This window comes from Lonchura striata, chromosome 14 (assembly GCF_046129695.1).
Source record: "Lonchura striata isolate bLonStr1 chromosome 14, bLonStr1.mat, whole genome shotgun sequence".
Classification (NCBI taxonomy): Eukaryota; Metazoa; Chordata; class Aves; order Passeriformes; family Estrildidae; genus Lonchura; species Lonchura striata.
The window spans coordinates 13,548,200-13,567,118 of NC_134616.1; the positions used below are offsets into that span (position 1 = coordinate 13,548,200).

At 37.6% G+C, this 18,919-nt stretch overlaps 1 protein-coding gene across 1 annotated transcript; it reads right to left on the reverse strand.

Moving 5' to 3' along the window:
* Window positions 1-17,685: 17,685 nt before the first annotated feature.
* On the reverse strand, window positions 17,686-18,660 carry LOC110480082 (testis-specific serine/threonine-protein kinase 2). Its single transcript, XM_021547784.3, has one exon. It carries the CDS (start codon window positions 18,658-18,660, stop codon window positions 17,686-17,688), a length of 975 nt encoding a protein of 324 aa, XP_021403459.2.
* Between the last annotated feature and the right edge of the window lie 259 nt (window positions 18,661-18,919).

The window sequence follows — 18,919 nt, forward strand, 5'->3', positions numbered from 1 at the left end:
TAAAGTGGAAGATGCTATGGAAGTGCTTTGATTTATAATTAATACAATGCAAGTGCAGTTGCATGCCAATTCTTTTGGACTACTTTTACAGAGCTGGGGAACTACAGAAGATACTGAATTTAATCTTGGAAAAGGTGAATTTTTGTGCAAATTTGCAAAAGTGCAAATTTTCATTACACTTGCAGAATAAAGGGCGTAGGTCACAGTTTTTTTCTTTTTTGAATTAATCCTGTAATATAGAACTGTGCTTATATCAGCTGATGAGAGGAATTTCACATTGACAAGCAGTTTTACTAAAGGCTCGGTACAGAAAGTGTAGTTGTTTTATAATGGTAGAAGGAAACGTGAAGGAAATGTCACTTCCAGGAGGGTTTCTGATTTGAAGTATTTGGAAATTTCTCCTGATGTAGCATTACTGTGTTCATGTCTGTTCCCAGACTGGCAGTGACAAAATGGAAATCTTGCAAATTTAAATGTTGTCACATTCATCTTAAAATCAGAAGTTACCAAGAAAACTTAGGAGTAAAAGTTCAAAAGGTTTAGGACCTGAATTGCAGAATTTTTCATACTGCAGCAATCTCACCAAAGTTGGTGCAAAATACAATATTGTTAAACTGCATCAGGTGAAATTCAAATCAGTTGAATTTGCCAGTATCTTACCAGAGAATAATCATTTAATCAGGAGTAGAATCTCAAGGATATTGTGAAACTTTTCTCTTTGTACCATTATAATGTTTAGAGTCAGCAATGAATTACTGATTATTAATTGCAATGCTGGAGACAGATGACCTTCCTCAAAATAGGTGCACACGAATACTAGTTGCAGGCTTTGGCTAGTGAGAACTGATTCAGATGTTGCAAATTCAGAGAAAGCAAGACTGAAGACTATTTGGAAAAGGTCTGAATGCTCCCAATCATTATGTTGTTTCTTAGGCTTTAAGAAAGCTACCAAAATCTCCAGTGTGGATTTCTCACAATGTCCAGGAAACTTGCGCATAATTTAATGTTTCTAAAGGCTGGCATTCAACACTTAAAGGTAAATTTAGCGTGCTACCCACACTTCTCCATTTTGTAATGCTGCTCCATTTGATTCTACTCCCAGCCATGGATATCCCAGTGCTATTAAACACATATTAATTGGTTCAGTTTTCATACTTAGGCCTGCTAAGTCCCCAGTCAATGCCTGTAAGGCAGAGGCCATCGTATATATGATAATTATATCCAGGGTCCTTTCAATGTACTCAAGCTGAATTTATTCCTTTAAAGGGTGGAGTACAAAATAGCTGCAACTTGTGCAATGAGACAAGTGGCTGCCTTTTATGCGTTCCCTATTTTCAGTTTTCTCATGCTATTTGTACTAGCTTCAGGCTACACAAAATGTTGTCCGCAGGCCTATATGAGTATCGTCTAGTTGAAAGTGACTCATGTTTCTGGACTACTCTATAGTGTAAAAAGGTAGGAGATTCCCTACCTGCTGAAAAAACTTGGAAAGGAATATTGAAAGGGCTGGGTATAGAAATCTCACAGCATTCTGCTCAGAATTTCCTATGAGATTTACCATTTGCCTCTGTAACAAAGTCACTGAAGTGGTTCAAAAGAATAAACACATTATTTTTACTGATAATACTTAGTGTGGGATTATATTGAAAATGAGATATATGCTGCATGTTTAATATAGAAGATAAGATTTATCAGTACTCAATTATTGTAGAGCTTCAGAGTTCCCAGGAAGGTTTTCTTACTGGCAGAGTTGTCTGTGGTCATAACAAGAATTTATATTTTGGGGAGGGTAAAACAGGTGCTTAATGAACTGTAGCATTATTCACTAAGGAACAATGGAGAAAAATTTGTCTCTAGTGGAGTAATGTCACCTAAATTAGTGTAGTATAGGCATGTCCTTCTCTGGATAACAAATTGTATTTTGGTGGAATACATGCTAACACCCACGGGGAAGTGTATTCAAAATAATTACCCCTCACAAAAATGCAACTGATACTGGATGTATTACTTGAAAGTCTGTTTGTGCTTTCAATTTTCAGTGCTTTGAAAATCAGGTGCTTTTCAAAATATTATCTGTCAACTTCAGTGTGTAATTAGCACTTGCTGGTTACTGATTAGGCCTTCAAGTTTTATATTCTAAAAAGAAACTCTTAATATATATGTTAATTATACATATGTGTAAAATTCTGTATAGAATTATAGTTGATTATACTCTTGAGTTTTTAAAATACGTAATTAAAAGACAGTAAATATTTAAAAATATAATGCTAGATTTTAAACCTGGCATCCTTAATCTTCTACTATTTTGTGTAATCTTGTACAATATTCTTAAACATGTAATGCCATCCTCACACCCAAAAATGTCAGATTTTTCTCAGCCTCCCCAATGACTTATTTTAAACCAATTTTCCATTCCTCACATCTTACAGCAGTACAAGGTCAGGTGTCCAGAAGCACTCTTGGTGTTGAATGAGAGGAGACAGGAAGGACTGAATCAAATGCACTTTTAGATAGATTTATTATTTTATTTTTGTTTGCTGTGTTGATTTTGAAATTTTGAATTTTTAATGGTCAGTGGTGCCTCTGCAGCACTGAATTGCCATGAACCTTGATGCAGTCTTTCACACTGTTAAATATAAAAAGTAAAACTGCCATGGGAAACTAAAGGCCTTTTTCATAGGTATTTACCTTTACATGTATTTCTAATAAATACTTTTGTAACATTGAACATAAAAAGGAGAATCTTTACTCTGAAAAAACATTACTATACTATGCAACCTCTGATTTATAACTGTTGTCAAGTTTTACCTCCAATGTTATTATTCTAAAGTAACATTTATCTAGAAATAAATTTCAGTACATTTTTTGTAAGGGAATTATGTAACTTTGAAGTTGTTAAAGATGTTTCTGTTGCACAGTGAATATACTGAATTGTCTGTGCAGCCTTTTGTATAATCCTACAAAATTGGCATCCTTTTTTAATACCAAATAAAAGTTTTTCTTTGTGTATTTTCACATACTGTTGTTTGGAGTAGTTGAATACTGTATGAACAAAGACTGAGAAGACTCATGCAGAAGTAAAATAAATAACCTTTAGGTAACTGAGCCCACTTTATTACTCATTGGTCAAAACCAGTTTACAAATTTTAAAAGCAAAATTGTTGTACTCAATGATTGCATTATGTAAGTAGTAAAAATATAAAAATTCATGTAACACCTTATGTACCAAGAGTTGACCATCAGAAATTTAAACAAAGATAGAAACAGAGTTTCTGATAGCCTCTGATAGTGATAGGAAATGGGAGAGATGAATGGTTGTATCTGAAATGGACAAAGAACATGAGGTTCCTGACTGCAGAATAATAATGAGGTGGTCAGACAGAGACTGAGGAGAAAAGTGAATTTCATTTGAATCCTTACAGTGCTGCATTAGTAATTATTGAGGAGCCAGTGAGAATGGCATCTTATGAAAGGAATTAAGAAAAGAAAAATAATGAGGAATCTGACCTGGGAAATGTTCCTTTAACTTCTCAACTGTGCCTAAATATTTTTTAACACAGTGATCTATTCTGAATTTCGGAGAAAAAGCTGAATGTAGGAATATAACACCAAAAGTTCCAGTATGAGAGAGGTCCTTCAGTGCAGAACACTTTTGTCTGTGAGACACTGAAGAAGGGCATGTTGTGTATTTAAGCCTTGTTCTTGCTGTGCTATTTTTCTGTCTGCCTCATCTGGCTTGCATCCCATGTCACAGGCAATGTTCCTAATGTACAAAAGTAATTATAAAATAAAGTCAAAAGCAAGTGTTTGACATTTTGTTTTATTTATTGTTCAGGTGGTTTAGCTTTCCCATTTGTTAATAAAATTTTATGTATGAATAGAATGTTAATGTTTTCATGGAAACCCATGATAGGTGGCCTCAAAGACTCAAAGTATAAACTTTTGGAAAGCAAGGTAATTTCTGAACTTCTCAAAGGATCACATTATATTCTTTTAGTAGTGTGGTTTTTCTTTTTCAGTTATAGCTTGGGGATTTGCATGAATGGGGGTTTGTAGAGTCTTTCCATTTAGACTTACTATTACAGCAATATAAAAGTGCATTGCTTGGACATCTTTGTCAGTTCAGAATGGATTCAGTAACTCTGTGCAATATACTGACCCTGCAAAGGCATGTTAAAGGTTTTCTAAGTTTGGATAAACTGGTTACACTTCACACCTATGCTACCTTCATTATGACTGTTTTGAATTTCCCACCATGCTTTAATATATATATATATATATATTTCTAATTTCATGTCATTCTTTAGCAGAACCTTTTTATTTTGCAGTATCCTGTTTTTAAATACCTATTCACTAATTCACTGGACCAGATAATCCTGATGCTGATGTAAATTGGTGGTGTATTGTAAATGCAGGCAAACCCAATGGGAAGCAATGACGGTGGCTGACTCAATTCAGAAGGCTGAATTATTTATTTATTATAACTATGCTTAAATACATTAATATGCTATATAAAAGGAGGATACTAAAACTACATACTACTTTCTCTGACTCTAACCCTCCACAACTCGTGACCCTTCCTGGAGAATCCAGCCCCAGGTGGGTTGGATTGGCCATCAGGCTCAAACAATCCTCACCAGAATCCAATCAAGCACTCACTCCAGGTAAACAATTCTCCAAACACATTCCACATAGGAAAATCAAGGAGCAGAAATAGAAATTGTTTTCTCTTTCATTTCTCTCTGTGCACCTCTATGAAAAATCCTGAGAGGGAGAGAAATGTGCTTGCCACAGTGGTGACCCCTTGGAACTCCATTGGCTGTGCCAGAGCAAAATTACAGAGTGTGACGAGAGTCAGAGTGTGAGATTCTAACATATTTAGATTAGCTATTCTCCAGGATAGAGGGCTTGCATTCATTTCCCCAAGTACAGCAATACATTAATCTGGGCTATTTCACTTATAAGGATTCCTGCTTCATTGACAGTGATAAACCATCAGTTGTCATTTACAAAGCAGAATGATTTAATTGCTTCATCTTTATGGAATTCTCTGTCTTATCATCTTTGGAAAAAGCATCTCTGATTAAAGTCTTTTGTACCATCACGTGACAGTAGAATTAGTGTTGAGATCTTGCTCTGAGTTTTATCGATTGGGAAAGATGAGTGCTTCAGTAGTGACAATGGTTGAGATCACCTAAAAGCATACATGAAACAGCTCTGTTTCCCTGAAAAAGGAAAGAATTCAGCTTTTAGGCTGCTACAAAAGTGACAGTACATTCACACATTCAGAGTGTGTTAGAACCACTGTGGTTGTCATTAAGGCAGCATATTCTGTGCATTAGGCTTTGCTTTGAAATCTAAAGAGCTCCCTGATAACAGCAATGATGATCTTTTCCACTTTGGCCACCAGTTTTGTCAGTCTCCAGATCTTGGATTGAGTAATAGAATGTTGAAAACTTCCCACTCTAACAAATTGGTGTAATTTTCAAAGAACACAGATGGGAAGGTAAAAATAATTAGGAACCTTCCTGCTTTGGCCTTGTGATCAAACTTTCCCAGGTAGTAAGAGAAAAAGTAACCACAGTAGGAAAATGCTATAATAATCCCTCCAATTAACATAGTTTTAATTATGACACAATTATCTGTAAACTCTCTCACATCTGGTATGCAGCTTGGTTCTATTCTTGTCTAATAATCAACACTGGGATAATCTGGCTAATAATGGATACCACTTGGAGACAACTAAGAAAGTAAACTGTACCAGAAAAGATTTTAGAACCACATCTGACATAACTGGAATGTGCTTTCATACTGCTGTGCTTGGTTCCCACCCTGCAGATCTACATCTCCATCCTGTGTCCATTCCATCCATGTTTTGTGTCAGCAGCAAGACCTTGTTTACCCCCAAAAGCAAAATTCTACTGTTTTTACTTCTAGTGACACAGTGAAAGGAAACTTGAAAAACAAACCATCTTTTTTATGTCCTTGAGTTCTGAGTCCTGTACTAACTTGGAAATGCATATTTATGATTTCTGAGAAATTCTCTATGACTCAAGCTCAAGGGTAGAAATAAAACGGAAAAACCAGATGCACTCAAATTATAACAAGATTGATTGAATGTCAGTAAAAAGCTAATAGAATTACATGTAGCTTTTAAAGAGAAAATGGGGGAAAATATGAATTACTCTAATAGTCCAAGGTGACATCTAATTTTTAATCTTTGAAATTATTTTGTTCAAAAAGTGTAATATTTAATTTCTTTAATTTTGATGCTCACACTTTTCTGACTGCAAGGCATCAATGAAAACAGATCATTGTGACTTTTCCTTAAGGTGCTGTCAGTAAAGCTAGCTATTGTGGAATTACTAAATGTCTTCAGTAGTTGTCACCATGCAAGAAGTTTTATTAAAATGTTCTGAACTGGAATATCAAATTATACTGTGAAGACCTTCATTAAAGGGATAACAAAGTTAATGATACCCATTGACTAAATTTTATTTCAGATAAAGTACAATTAGTAGTTGGATAACAAATTTAAGAGCACTGAAACATAAGAATTTTTTGTCTTGTCAAAATGTAATGTTACATACTCTTGTGTGTGCATGCAGACTGTGAATGGCACAATGTTCTGTGAATCAGATTTCTGCCTGATTGCAAGTCTTCAGGCAGTGGGGCTCTTGAAAATATTAGAAATATCTTCTGATAACAATCCTGAGAAAGACTAACATGGGTTCTCCAGTAATCCTTGTTATTTTCTGGTCAAATAGATTCTATTTCCTTTCTCACTCCATAGAAAAGGTGCCTCTCTTTAAGGGTTAAGGATGGCTGAAACACCAGGGTATCTTTGAAGAGATTTCTCTTTCACATCTATCTTATCTGACTTCAGGACAAAATGCTCTCCTATAATCTTTCTAATTTCAGTATCAAAAAGAATGGCAGATTATACTAATCTCTCACTAACCTTGCTGAGTAGAAAAGTCAATATCAGCCATACCACATCTGTCCTTTAAAAGGCAGTGGTTGTGTTTAACTTCTTGGTCTTAACGTGGTCCTGCAATGAATAACCTTGTATTATTTTTAACTCTGTCCTTAAGCAGAACCCACTGAAGCCAAGCAGAACACTTTTTATGATTTTAGAGTGCCTTGGCTCTATCCATTATTTAAATATGGCCTTTTTATTGTTCTAAATCAATAAATCTGTTGCTCTGGCACATCTCCAAGTGCTACTCTTGAAACAGTTGCTTATTCACCTAACAGCCTCTTTATAGCAAACCATCAAGTTGCCAAATTGCTTTGGATTTACTTTGCATCAATAAGTCCCAATTTTGTGAGTATAATAGATCTTTAAAAGGAAGCATGTCTTTCTGTCTGGCTGGTCCCACTCGGGGTTGCAGTCGGTGTCTGGATGTCCAAGTGGGAGCAGTGGCAGGAGGTGACCTAAGAAGTCAGTGCTGGGCTGGCACTGTTTGACACTGACGGGGACAGTGGCATTGAGGGCACCCTCAGCAGGTGTGACAGCTCTGAGGTGTGTGGAGTGACATTCTGGAGGGATGAGAGTCCATCCCAGAGGGACCTTGATGGGTTTGGGATGTGGAACCTCATAAAGTTCCCCAAGGCCAAGTGCAAAGTCCTGCACCTGGGTCAGGACAAGCCCAAGCACAGGCTGGGCAGAGAATGGATGGAGAGCAGCCCTGAGGAGAAGGACTTGGGGTGCTGAGAAAAGCTCACCTTGACCTGGCAATGTGTCCTGGCAGCCCAGACAGCCAAAGGTGCCCTGGGCTACAACAAAAAGCAGCATTGGCAGCAGGTCCAAGGAAGTGATTCTGCCCCTCTTGTCACTAGGAAAACTCAGAGCTGTGAAAGTGCTGAAGATAATTACCTGCTTCTTCCTGCTTCAGCTCTCAAAAGTAATTGCTAAAGACCAGTGGTACTTTTGGGTTGATTTTGAGCTTTGCAAATTATCTTGTTTGGATTTTTAATGCCTTGTGTACAGTTAAGAAAGGCTTAAAGATTTAAAAAAAAAAAAAAGATATCTACTTTTCCACTAGACAGTATATGACTAATTCAGATAACTGACATTCTCTCTGGATTTTAAACCATACAAAAGGACATTAATACACTTTATGAGGAGAACTTGTTCCTGGTAGAAACAGTATCTTGCTATATTTGAATTGAATGCTTACCAGCAGTTTTCTTTTGTCTTAGCTGTGAACTGGAACATCAGCTTAACTGAGAAAAATTGTACCTCCATGAGCAAATAATGGGAAACTCAATAGTGCCTGTGACTGGGTAGCTGGGGATTTCTACTTTCCAGGAACAAGTCTCTGAGTATTTCTAGATCTGTAGTAGTTTATAGCTGAATAGAATGTTTTCCTGGAAAACATTCAACAGGTATAGTGATGACAGACCTTAATGCTTAGGAAAGATTTTTTTTTTTGTAAGTTCTGAAGTGCTCAGTTTATTCAAGCATGTTTTCTTACCCTTGTATTTAAAATATTGTGCACTACATTCATATTTATGGTAGCTTAAAGCTTTCATGGTAGTATTTTACCATGAGTAGATTTTTGGGTTTGAGGAAAAGCTGTGTGTGCCTGTTCTGAACTGTGGCCGGGTGACTAGTGACACATCTATCTGTGAAACTGTGCAGAACAGACCAAAGTGAGGACCTACACAGGAGGAACAAAAACATCTCCTTTGGGATATAACCTCTGTAATATCAATTACAGCAACAGCCCAATCCGGCATTGCTCAGGCACTCTGTTTCTAAAGCAATCACTTTATAAATAAAACTTTATTTTTATTAGTGATTATTTTGAAGTGTGCTAATTTACTGCAGAGTGTTTATGAACATTGCAATTTCAGTGCCAATTTCTCCATTTAAAGCAAAAGAGCAAAAGTTACACAAACATCCAGCCCTTGGTCTGAGAACAGAGGTGACTTCCCTTGGACTATTTACCCGAGAGAACATGGGGTTGATAGTATTTCCAAACACTGATGGATGGGTTTATGAGCAGATTTTGCAGGATTATCTGAAAGTGTACTTTGGCATTTCAGTTGCTGCAACACATTTCCTTGTCTCTGGCAATTTCACTAAAGAGGAGGAAGACTATTTGTGATTAGAAAATCCAATCTTTACCTTATTTTCCCCTTTGTTGATACAGTAGTTTGTTAAAGCTAATCCAACCTGACACCACCTTGTGTCATATTTAATTTCTCTCAAGTTTAGCATCAATTTTGAGCAAAGTCCCCAGGTTAAATCCAGAACAATTCAATTTTTTATGTTGCAAAGAAATGTCGAGAGATTCTACAGAAGATCAGAATGTGTTTGTAGTTGAGCCCAATAAAAGATTGTGCACCTTCATGTACCTAGATCTTAGTTAGCTGTGCCTTAGATGTGAGTGTGGGGTGGGCTGGAAGGAGAGGGAGCTGCATCCAAAGCAGTTGCCCGTGGAATATCAGATCTGGGAGATATTCCTGGATATCCAGAAGGAGAATGTGGCTCCAACTTGCTATTGCATCACTGACACATCCTCAAGGAAATGTCAGCTCCAATGCACTCGTCCCCATCTTTTTAACGGGGATTGGCAGGAGACAAAGGTTTTGTTTTAGAGTAGGTGTAGGCAGTCTAGACACACTTAATGGAATTCTAGATCCACATACTTGGTGAAATTCCAGAAAGAATTTAATTGGCTACAATTTCTGGGGAAGTCTCAGTTGATAAAAGTTCACTAGTGTTGACTGTGGTGATTTTAGGGAAGACTGAGGTTAGGCTCTTTGTACGTGGCTGTTTCCCTTTCAAAAGCTGACCTGAGATCTGTGGCTATGCAAGGGGGTAATTTTGAGGTTGCTTTGCATTATTTCCAAGTAGTTAAAATTCTGACTTCTCAGTATTTTCTATTATGAGAAGATGATTAGCAGTTTATACAATGCCCAGCCCCTTTCAGGGCTACAGCTTCAACAGAACACAGAAACAGAGGCCAAAACTGCTGTTGCTTATGCAGAAAATGTGTTTTGACATCCACTAGATAAAATAAGGGAGAAGAAAGGCAGGCAGCTGTTACATATGAAATTAGGATGAATCAAATATAACTAGCCAAATTAACTGTAGCATTAGAAATGTTAATGTATTTTTGTTTTGTTGGTTTTTGTTCTTTCTTTCATCTCCATCTACGGGGAGATGTATGCCTTGACTGAAAAAAAAATAAAACCCTAAGAACTGTGGAAACAAGTTTAATGGGGAAAAAGTAGTTTTGAATTTCTACAGGAATACCCAGAAATTTTCTGCTACATGCCTCCTGATTCCTACTTCTACATGGCTTTGTTTTTGCATTCATTAGTGGTGGTTTCTACAGAAATTACTGGCAGTGATGACAGGATGTAAAGTTTACAGTATGTAGGAAGATAAAACAGTGGTCTCACAGAAGGCAGCCTAATTAGAGTAGATTTTATCAAGACAGGAAACCTTTTCACTATGACCAAATTTTATTTAGCTTGGATTTTTTTTTTCAGGTTGCTTGAGGCATCTTCACTTGTGAATGAAAAAAAAATATGCTATTGTTCAACAATATCAGGTTTGAGACCTCTGCTACAGTTCGGTATAACAATATTAATATCTATTGTCAATACATTAAAAATAGACTAAAAATGTTTCCATTTACATTCCATTCTATTTAGTTTTTTCGTTCAATATTTCTCCTTGTAGGTTTCCATACGAATACATTTCAGGGGTAGAACACCTGCTGTAATAAGAGCATAAGGGAAACCTTTGGTGATGCATCATACAACAGAAAAAGGAGGATAATGGGAGTCCCATCTGGCCATGAAAAAGAAAGAACACTAGACACAAGACTAGAACATACTGTGAACTGTTCTTAAATCTTTCTTTTAACAGTGAACAATATGGTGTATTCAACTTGTTATTGAGCAACTATTCATGAATTCTGTAATATTTCCTAGAAATGCAACGTACCCTTTGGAAGGATGTAAAGTAATAAGAAGACAAAGGAGACAATCCTGTAGAACAGTCTTGGATCTGTGACTATGTCAGACCTGGCAGAAATGTGAAATTAGCACAAGATTCAAACACTCCTAATTCTTTTGTATACATGGTGCTGTGGCTAGATAGGGAAGAAGCTAGTCCTAGAAAACATTATTTTGCTTTCTTTAAGTTATTTTTTTGGTATCACTGCTTAGTTTAAAACACAATAGTCTAACAAAATCACTATATGATTTTGGACTTTTTACTTTAACAAATCTGGAAAATAATGAATTAAATATTTCTTCCTCCTAATAGGAAATATTTATTACTAAGAAAACCTATTTCTGAAATGCATTGAAGTATATAGAAGAAATAATTTCTGTAGTAGACCAAACTAGATTTGCTTTGATGTAATATTTTCCTTTAAGGAAAATCATAAAAAGACTAATGTATACATATTCATTAAAAACTCTGGATATGTAGTTCCTTGGTGGGTTGCCCATGCTTTAAGATAATCTAAAGCTCACATCTTTGCATCAGAAAAGCAGAAATTTTTCTCTTATTAACCCTCACAATTTTCTTAAACTGCAGGTGAATGTATTCTGGCAGGTACTTTGCTGGATTGTTGATTTGGTGTTAAACTGCATTTAAAAAAAATCACATCTCAAAACTGATTGCTGATGTTGAACAGGACTGGTAGGGATAAACTACCAGAACAAGTTGATCCTACAGAGCAAGTAAACCAGTCCCATTTTATTTGCATTTACATTTTGGTGTTGTTACAGTGAAAGTTAATGCTTAAAGCATGAAGAAAATTCAGCTCCTTTTTTATAAGTTTGTTTATGTTGGAATATTTACAATTTTATGTTATGCTAGGCAGAAGTGACTTGAAGTATATCTTTGGCAAACTTTGAATAGCTTGATGTGTGTAACAAAAAGGTCCTGTAGTCATCATATTTCAACTAGACATGGAAGTAGGATGCTTGAAATTGGTGGAGTTTCTTTGGTTTGAGCATTTTTGTGGTGTTTTCCTTTCTTTTTTTAGTTAGAGCTCATCAAAGGCAGAAAAAGCCAGACAGGCAGTAGTAATAGTTCACTATAGTTCATGACTTTAGTGCTCCTGATTAGGATCACTTTTGTCACAGATTGTGTTTCTCAGTGTCTTAGTCTCTATAACACATTTGTTCTGATTTTTAACAGTAACCAAGCACTCAGTGCTTATAGGATCTGAGTGCTTAATATGTTTTAAAAGTTCCATATTCACCCTGTGTTTCAGTTTCACTTTGTAAAGCTGAGATAATGTTATTCCTCTCCTTTACAAGGGTATTGTGAGCTAAACGCTTTAAATGCTGCAGTGTGCTTGGGACTTATGCTAATTTTAAGTGCCTAAAACAGTCTTGTAAACTAAGTACCTAATGTGTCTAGATGGTCTAATCTTGCAGAAATTGTTTGGGTAAAACTTAGCATAATATGAGTTATCTTTGTAAATAGGATGAAGGTTTAGGTGCTGATGTAAATACCAATACCTACGACTTCAAATGTAGTTCCTTGGTGGTTTGCCCATGCTTTAAGATAATCTAAAATAAATAAAACTTGAATGAACTTGAGAGAGAGACTGGAATAAACTTTGTTTTTGGTCCATTAAAATTCATCATGAACAATATTCAACAGTCAAGTTCTGAAAAATTAATTTTTGTTCTGGTTTTGTCTTGTATTAGGAATAATTTTGTGATTTTTTTTTTTTTTTTCCATAGGATTGTTATGTGCTCAACAAGATTTGAGTGTTGTATTTATGTAGCTCTAATGGCTGTGACCATTTCTGTTCAGGTCAAAGGAATTAGGTTTCTGAGGCAGTAAATATCACCACTATTAAAGGCAGTCATTCATCCATTTACAAGCTGTCAAGTGGCATAAAGGATAACTTGCCTTTTCTGTTTTAGGAGAATCAGCAAATATTTATTCCCTCCAATGCTTATTCCTTCCAGTGCTGCTCTGTTAACCCCTTTCACCTGTTCCCTCTGCCCGCTGCACCTTGCCCTGAATGGAGTGATGCTCTTCACTCCAGAGAGAAGCAGCAGTAAAGCTTGTTAAGGTAAATCAGGAGTTAATGAAATCAAATGGTGAAGTGACAGTGCTTTAACAAGCTTAGCCTGACTATTTACAGCCTGAAGGACAGGGACAGAAGAAGCTGCCAGGGAGACTCTCCCACTGAGTCATGAAGTTCAGGAAAGGCTCCCTTGCTTTCTAGATTCCTTCTCAGACTGCAGCTGGATGCAGTCCTAGTCTCAGGCTTGGCCAGTGGCTTATGTCCAAAGGAGTTTATGTGCACAGTCAATCCTCTGTATCACTTGGCTAAGGTTTCCAAGGTTAGGACACTACTGATCACTCCCTGAGGATCTGGGGTGGCAAGGAACCTTTCAGCCTTGAGGGTAACCTTGAGAGTTGTCCCTGCTCAAGGGGAGCTCCTGGATTGCAGCCACTGCCCCGTGGGAGAGCTCAGTGGACCCTGGGTTGTCCATTTATAATAAAATGACTGACAGTATTTATAATGCAATGATTGACTGATAGTGATATTTGCATAGTGGCAAGACATCTGGGTCACTGTTCCAGACAGCCCCTGGCTGCCCTGAAGCCCCCTGTCCCCAGAGTCCCCAGGAAGCTGGATGGAGGCAGCAGAGCCCTGCTGGGTGTCAGGGCAGGGAAGGGGCAGAAAATTAAACTTACAGCCTCTGGGGAAAAGGCAGTGATACTCCAGGAGATGGAAGTGCTGTCCTGGACACTGTGCTCTCGGTCAAATTGGTGTGTGCAGCATTTGCTGCATGCAAGTTCTGTGCAATTCCACCAAACCAGCCTTTGTGCCACCACCAAAGTTATCGACTGGAGTTTTTGTGGTTTGAAGCACTTTTAGTGGCTCTACAGAGACCATTGTGATCATGTTTAGAGGTTTTAGTTTGGAAACAGTATCTGTGTGAGCAAAAGAATTAATTCTCATTGAACTAAAAGCCCTTGCAGGAATTGGGAAAACATCTTACGAAATTTCATTGTGATGTTGAGTTTGAAATATATTTCAATAAATATTATGCATGGTATTTCAAGGAATAGTACAGAGACTTTTTGACAAATTATAACTTTCTGAACCTTATTTTTTAATGGAATATCCATGATAGTTCATATGGCTCGGAGTGCCATAGCAAGGAGCATAAATTGAAGCAGGTTCTCCTTTAAGAATCCAATCCCTCCAAATGAGTTCAAGTGATTTTTAGATAGAGACAAAAAATATTAATTCAATAGTTTCATTATCAGCATTCCAGTAAGTACTAGAAATAATTTTATTTTCAAACTAAATCTATGGAAATGAACAAAGCTCATAAAATGAAGACATATAATTCATATTTAAAGTGAATTTCTTTAACTATTCTAAGGGGAAGCAAGATAAAATGTCTGAGTGAATTTAATCTTTGATTTATTGGGGCAAATAAAATTACAATTCTTTACATTATGATGTTAATACAGCCAAAATTTAAGTAGTTATCTTAAATATTTATTATGACTGCTGTATCTGTTAGATAAAACCCATTAATTTAAATGCCAATGATATAAGATAAGAAAGTGTGGACACTTCTGGCTAAGGAAAAGATGATTCTAAAACTCACTTAATTACTTGTAACGTGTAGAGGAAAGTGCAAATTGAATTTTGATCTGAAGCATTAGTGATTACAACAATCTCCATTTTCATTCCCCAGTGCTAGGTGTGTGGCATTGATTCCTCTTGAAGTCTGAGGAGATAGAAGCTGGGGGAACTGAGGAGCAGCTGAGTTATCTGTGGTTATTTAGGCTGGAGAGGAGGAGGCCTGGGGACCTACCACTCTCTACAAGTGCTTGGAAGGAGGCTCCAGTCAGGGGAGGGTCAGTGTTTTCCTTCAGGTAACAATGTTAAAAAGAGGAAAGTTGTGCCAGTGAAGGTTCAGACTGGATGTCAAGAAAAAGTTCTTCACTGAAAGGGTGCTGCAGCATTGGAACAGGCCACCCAGGCACATGATGGAATCACCATCCCTGGAAGTTTTCAAAAAATGCATAAATTAGGTGCTTGGGGACATGGTTCGTGGTGGACCTGGCAGTATTGATTTAATGGTTGGGCTCAAGATCTTAGAGGTCTTTTCCAGCCTTAGTAAATATATGAATCTATGATCTTTAGTTAAAGTAAACCCAGTGTTGTTTTGACAGAGTTATAGCACGACAGATTTTATCTCATTTACTGCATTCAGCTGAAATTATGTTTCGTATGCTTAGTTTGTTTTCTTGTGATATTCATCAATACACTTCATAGGTCCTCTTTCTCTAGAAGCTTTTTAGGACTTATATATGTTTGTTTTCAATGGCATGTCCTGTCTTATAAAAGGATCGGAATAAAGTTGAATTCCCAAGTAAGCCAGAATTGCAAAATGCACCCTCCTTAGATGCATGCCAAGCTCTCTTTTATACAATTTATACAACAGAGTAGCTCATATCTGTAATAAAATCATCTGGAAATGCCTCTGGGTAAGAGAGCTGTCCTGCCTTTTGATTTTGGCTGTGCACTTACACATATTTTTGGCCACAGACACACAGCTGGAAATAGGAATGTGCCTGAACTTTAGCAGTAGTCTTTCCATGAATATGCATTAGTTTGGAGGCTCATGATCCTGCCTAAGGAAGTGCCAGGACACCAGGAAGAGGTGCCACACCTCCTTTGTGACACATCCCGTGTGATCATTTCCAATCACACTCTTTCTTCTTGTACTGGGTGTCTGATAATGCAAAAATGGCAAAATTAAAATAGAATATGATGATTTTTTCCATAGCTTCACCTTTTTTTACTACTATGTTTTGGTCCCAGAGTAAATCAGTGAAAGCAAAATAATAATAAGCTATATTTTAAATCTGTCTACTGAACTGCTATCTTAAAGAATTCATAAGCTCCATTTTGTTTGTCCAAGTGCCCTTTTCAATGGCTGTGACTTCTAAATATGTGGCAGTAGAAATGTACCATGTTAATGTTCTCCTGCCATGAGCAATGAGTGTTAATTAGAGCTGGATCTGACTTTGTCTCTCCTTGGATTATTTAGGATAGTAAGAGCTCTGCTGAATTGCTGTTTGTACAATCCATCTTTTAATCCACTCTCTGAGGCAGAAGACTATTCAGAGTAAGGTTTGTAATTATTCCAGAATGCATTTGATTTCTTAGCATAAAAAATAGTCTCTTACATTATTAAGTAAAAAGGTTTTCTCCCCCAGAATATATTTAGTTGTCCACACTTACTAAATGGAAAAAACAGTTTTAATTATGGTCAGTGTTTTGTTATTTGATGGCTTTGTTGATAGCAGTATTTTATGTTTGATATTTTAGCATAATGTCTTGATGGGAACAGCAGATTTTCTGCAAAGAGTAATGGGAGAAATAATGCATAAACATAATTTTTGTCTTGTCAAATTGTATGTTAGAGTAATTTTTAACACTTTGCTGCTTTTCAGTAGCACTTCAACTTTATTTTCTCTTGGTTTTATAAGGAGTTAAACATAGTAGCCTGACCCTCTCTAAGCAATACTAGGTCATCTGTGTGCATGACATTTTCAGGTGTTGGATAAATACCCTCATAGATCAATAATTGGTCCAATGTCTCTGGCCAAGCAGACCCATGAAATTATATTTGTTTTGCTTTACTTTTAGTGACAGGCAATTATTTGAGTACCAATGAATTGAGTAATAAACCTCTCAAAGTCTCCACTGGGACTGGATTTTACCCACATGACATTTTTTGATGTTTTTCTGCAGGAAGTAGCTGGACTGTAAATGTGTGCTTGCATAACTTATCCAGCTGAATCAATCCTATGGGACCTAGAGGTAAATGCATTACACCAGTGGGACAGGAGACTTCTCATTTTGTAGGCTTTTAGAATGACCCTTGATTGGGACTCCCTTGCAGGACTGTAATGTAAATAAAATAATTAACTTTATTTTTTAAGTTTTAGGCTAAACAACCATAGCATTGAAGGTATATGTTTTATTTTTTAATGCCTAACATAATATTTCTTGTTATAGAAAAAAGAATTCCTGCATGTTTTGCTCAGCCAATAAGTTTCAGTTAAAAGGCAGCTGTTGTTTGGAGGTGTGTTTTTTTAAATCTCCCTCTCTAATTAATGAAAACTCTTCCCTCATTCCTTTTGACTTAAAACCTATCTTATGGTACAACTGATTTGTAATCCTTGTTAATTTTTAAGTGTAGGGAAACTGTTTTCATTGCACATTTTTTTGTTGAAAACCTCAAGTTTGAAAGAAAAATTCAGCTAAATTTTGATTCATAAGCAGTATGTCTAGGCAGATCCTAGAGTCTAATATTGAAATAGTTATAAATTGTTATAAAGTGCACCAGGTGTGATATTCAGATATATTAAAAAAAAAAAAAGGCATTGTCTTGCTTGAAATACATCCCTCCTTCAAGTATTACGTACCAAGTGCTCCTTTGCAGTTTGTTTGCATGTTCTAAAACTTCCAAACTTCCCTCCTCATTATTCCCCCATGTTTCACAGTCCTGACTTTGGCAGTGCTAAAGCTCCTCCTTCAAGAGCACTGTGCAGGAGTGAGGACACAACTGCCACATGGAATTTTAGACAGGTTCTCTTTAATGTGCATTTAAACTAATGCAGGTTAGGCCAATGCTGTGACCATGTTAAAGGAAAGTATCCATAAGAGAATCTGTTTTCCTCCTCCACTCCTTACACTTACTCACAATGGGAATTGTCATCCTGTTGTTTCTGGGGCTTTTCTTTCCAGAGGCTTTGGGGTCACCCCGTCCTGTGGATCTCAGACTGCGCCCAAGTTTTGGGGTCTGCAGCCAGGGATGTCTCAAAACTTCATCTATGCACAGCCTCTGGGATGCATCAGGGTGGAGCAAGTGGACAATGAGGTTCTTGCAGTCTGCAGAGAGATTTTTTGACTTCATGAAGTGAATCTTCTGTTGTTTCTGAACCTGGAGCATTTCCTTGATGTTGGAACTGTCAAATGGCTGTGAAGCAAAAAGCATTGCATACAGGATAATGCCCAGGCTCCACATGTCTGAAGTCCTGGGGTCACAAGGAATGTGCTCGAGCAGTTCGGGGGCTGAGTACGCAAGAGACCCACAGAAGGTGCTGCTGAGGATGGTTTTTCCATTTCCGTCCCGAACCAGGGGTTTTGAAAAGCCAAAGTCTGACAGCTTGAAGTTAAGCTCATTGTCGAGCAGGATGTTGTCACATTTCAGGTCCCTGTGGGCAAAGTCCAAGTCATGGCAATGCTTGATGGCAGAAGCCAACTGCTGGAACTTGCAGCGAGCGACGCTCTCTTCCATGGCACCCTGGCTGGTCAGGTAGCTCAGGAGACTCCCCCTTTCCCCCAGCTCCATCACAATGTACACTTTCCCAGAGGACGTCTCAAAAATCTCATAGGTTTCGATGATTGAGGGGTGGTGCAGTCGCATCAAAGCCTCCATTTCCCTGGGGAGAAATTTTTCCAGGACGTTCTGAGAAATTTTCTTCTTGTCGATGATCTTGATGGCCACTTTGCATTTCAGGCGGTGGCTGTAGGCAGCTTTCACTTTTCCATAGGAGCCTTCTCCAAGAGTGTCACCAAGGCTGTAGCCCTTCTTTTTAAGCACCACAGCGTCCATCGTGGGAGACTTGCAGGGACCTGCCCCAGCGGGAGCTGCTTTGCATCCTGTGCTGGTGGGCTGCACTCCACGCCTGATGGTGCTGCAGGGACAGTGCTGGGCTGTTTCTGTGGGTGGTTACAGGGTGATCTCATGAACACATCCTGGAAGGATCCTTCTGTCATTTCATGGAACCACTCTGTGACATCGCAGAGGCCAAAACCCAGCACGGAGTCACTGGCTGCTCTGTGCTGTCACTGACCATCACCCCTGCACATTG

Coding starts and splice junctions, on each gene's coding strand:
- LOC110480082 (XM_021547784.3), bottom strand. CDS start 18,660: ATGGACGCTGTGGTGCTTAAAAAGAAGGGCTACAGCCTTGGTGACACT.